Source organism: Nerophis lumbriciformis, linkage group LG04, assembly GCF_033978685.3.
Source record: "Nerophis lumbriciformis linkage group LG04, RoL_Nlum_v2.1, whole genome shotgun sequence".
Classification (NCBI taxonomy): domain Eukaryota; kingdom Metazoa; phylum Chordata; class Actinopteri; order Syngnathiformes; family Syngnathidae; genus Nerophis; species Nerophis lumbriciformis.
Window position 1 is genome coordinate 3,805,342 of NC_084551.2, and position 2,159 is coordinate 3,807,500.

The following is a 2,159-nucleotide window of genomic DNA, read 5'->3' on the forward strand; positions in this document are numbered from 1 at the left end:
TTTGATTATTAAAGATGCTATGTAAAAACAGCTATATTTTATTTTATTTTATTTGTTTGAAAAAACATTCCCAAAATATCACAATAGTTTTAAACATAAATATTAGAAAATACTATGATATTTAAAATAAAATAAAAAATATATTTTGAGGTCAATAAAAAATGTTTTAAATATTTTGTTAGTTGCATGTTTTGCGTCGGTGCGGATATCCATTGCAAGGGCGCCTTCGTTTTAAATCCACACTGCCATCTGCTGGACAAAAGGCAGAACTACAACAAAGGAGTGGAAACTAACCTGAAAAGATGCGACAATTTAAACATTTATTAAAATCAGAAAGAACTTGCAAATTTAACATCATAACTAGCAATCAATGAAAAATAAACCTTCAGAACGTAATTTCACAGCATTGGCACTAACAAATGATTAAATGCACTTGAAAAAAAAAAAAAAAAGCCTTAAAATAATTGACATGTTCAACCTTTGACCTAGATTGTGACCTGCGAGCATCATGTTTGTTTGTTTTGTCTTTCATTGAATTGTAGCACATTTTAATCCAGATTCACCCTAATAAGTGTCATCATCCTGCCAATCAAACTATATATTTGTCTACTGGTATAAAAATATGATCCTAAAAAAGAAAAAAAAAGAAAAATGACTGCAGTATAAAAAAACAAACATTAAAAGTAAGCTGCTCCATGAAGAGTAGACTTCATTACTTTTGAATTCTTCCGATGTAACATTCAACACTAATAAATTATTGATAAAATGATAATTGCCTTATCGACACTTTCAAATCCCAAAAAAATGTTTACATGAGGACCATTTTGTACTTTCCTGGCTCGAGATTTGAAAACTCTAAAAAAACTCAACAAAAACAAAGGCCAATAAGGTGGACAATTTTTCCCAAAGTCACGTTCTCAAGCCACCCTTGCACACACACACACACACACACACACACACACACACACACACACACACACACACACACACACACACACACACACACACACACACGTTGACATATACACGGTATATATATATATATGTATATATACATACAAGCCATGGGGGGTATGCTCACACAAACATGGCGGGGGACACAAAGCTGTCCTCGCGTCCCACGTTAGGACCCTGCCGGCGGCGGTCCTCAGGCTCGTCGCCGCTGCGCTCGTAGAAAGGCGGAGCGTCGTCGTTCCTGGGGTCGTCCCATCCGGAGGGGGCGGCGGCGTGGTAGTGCTCCCCGCCCTCGACGCCGTTGTTGTCGTCATCGTGATAGGCGTCCAGGTCCTGCAGAATGGGTTAAAGGTCAAGCTGGGGCTGCTAATATGGTTTATTGTTCTGAGTTTATTTGGAACATGCACGCATACAACGTGATACGTCACAATTTCCAGTTTCTATTTGCAACATGTTCGAAAAGGAGCAGGAAGAAGCAGAGCTTATTCAATCCAACTTCATTTCCATTTCACAGCAATTACCAGAGGTGGGTAGAGTAGCCAGAAATTGTACTCAAGTAAGAGTACTGTTACTTTAGAGATTTATTACTCAAGTAAAAGTAAGGAGTAGTCACCCAAATATTTACTTGAGTAAAAGTAAAAAGTATGTTGTGAAAAAACTACTCAAGTACTGAGTAACTGATGAGTAACATATACACACACATATATATATATATATATATATATATATATATATATATATATATATATATATATATATATATATATATATACACATATATATATATATATATATATATATATATATATATATATATATATATATATATATATATATCTTAATAAGGTTATCCAAAAAATAGTGCTCGATACCGTAGTAGAGCGCAATATATGTATGTGTGGGAAAAAAATCTCAAGACTATTTCATCTCTACAGGCCTGTTTTATGAGGGGGGGTACCCTCAATCATCAGGAGATTTTAATGGGAGCATTCGCATACCATGGTTTGTATAGGGCACAGAGTGGGTGGGTACAGGCTGGCCTAGGGGCGTGGTGATTGGCTCATGTGCTACCTAGGAGGTGTTTCCGTCTGTGGCGGCATGTTGTTACAATTTCGCTGCGCTTGTTGAGGGATGACAGGTCTGGACGGTAAATAATAAACAGTTTCTCTTTCAAGCATAGGTTGCATCTTGTATTACCACTATTG

At 36.3% G+C, this 2,159-nt stretch overlaps 1 protein-coding gene across 2 annotated transcripts in view; it reads right to left on the reverse strand.

Moving 5' to 3' along the window:
- Nucleotides 1–306: 306 nt before the first annotated feature.
- LOC133594747 (nectin-2) overlaps nucleotides 307–2,159 on the reverse strand; it is a 547,719-nt gene continuing 545,866 nt past the window's right edge. For both annotated transcript variants that reach the window (XM_061947629.1, XM_061947622.1), the window contains exon 10: nucleotides 307–1,287. In XM_061947629.1, coding sequence (XP_061803613.1) covers nucleotides 1,078–1,287 — 210 coding nt within the window. In that variant the 3' untranslated portion in view covers nucleotides 307–1,077. The remainder of the gene's footprint in view (nucleotides 1,288–2,159) is intronic.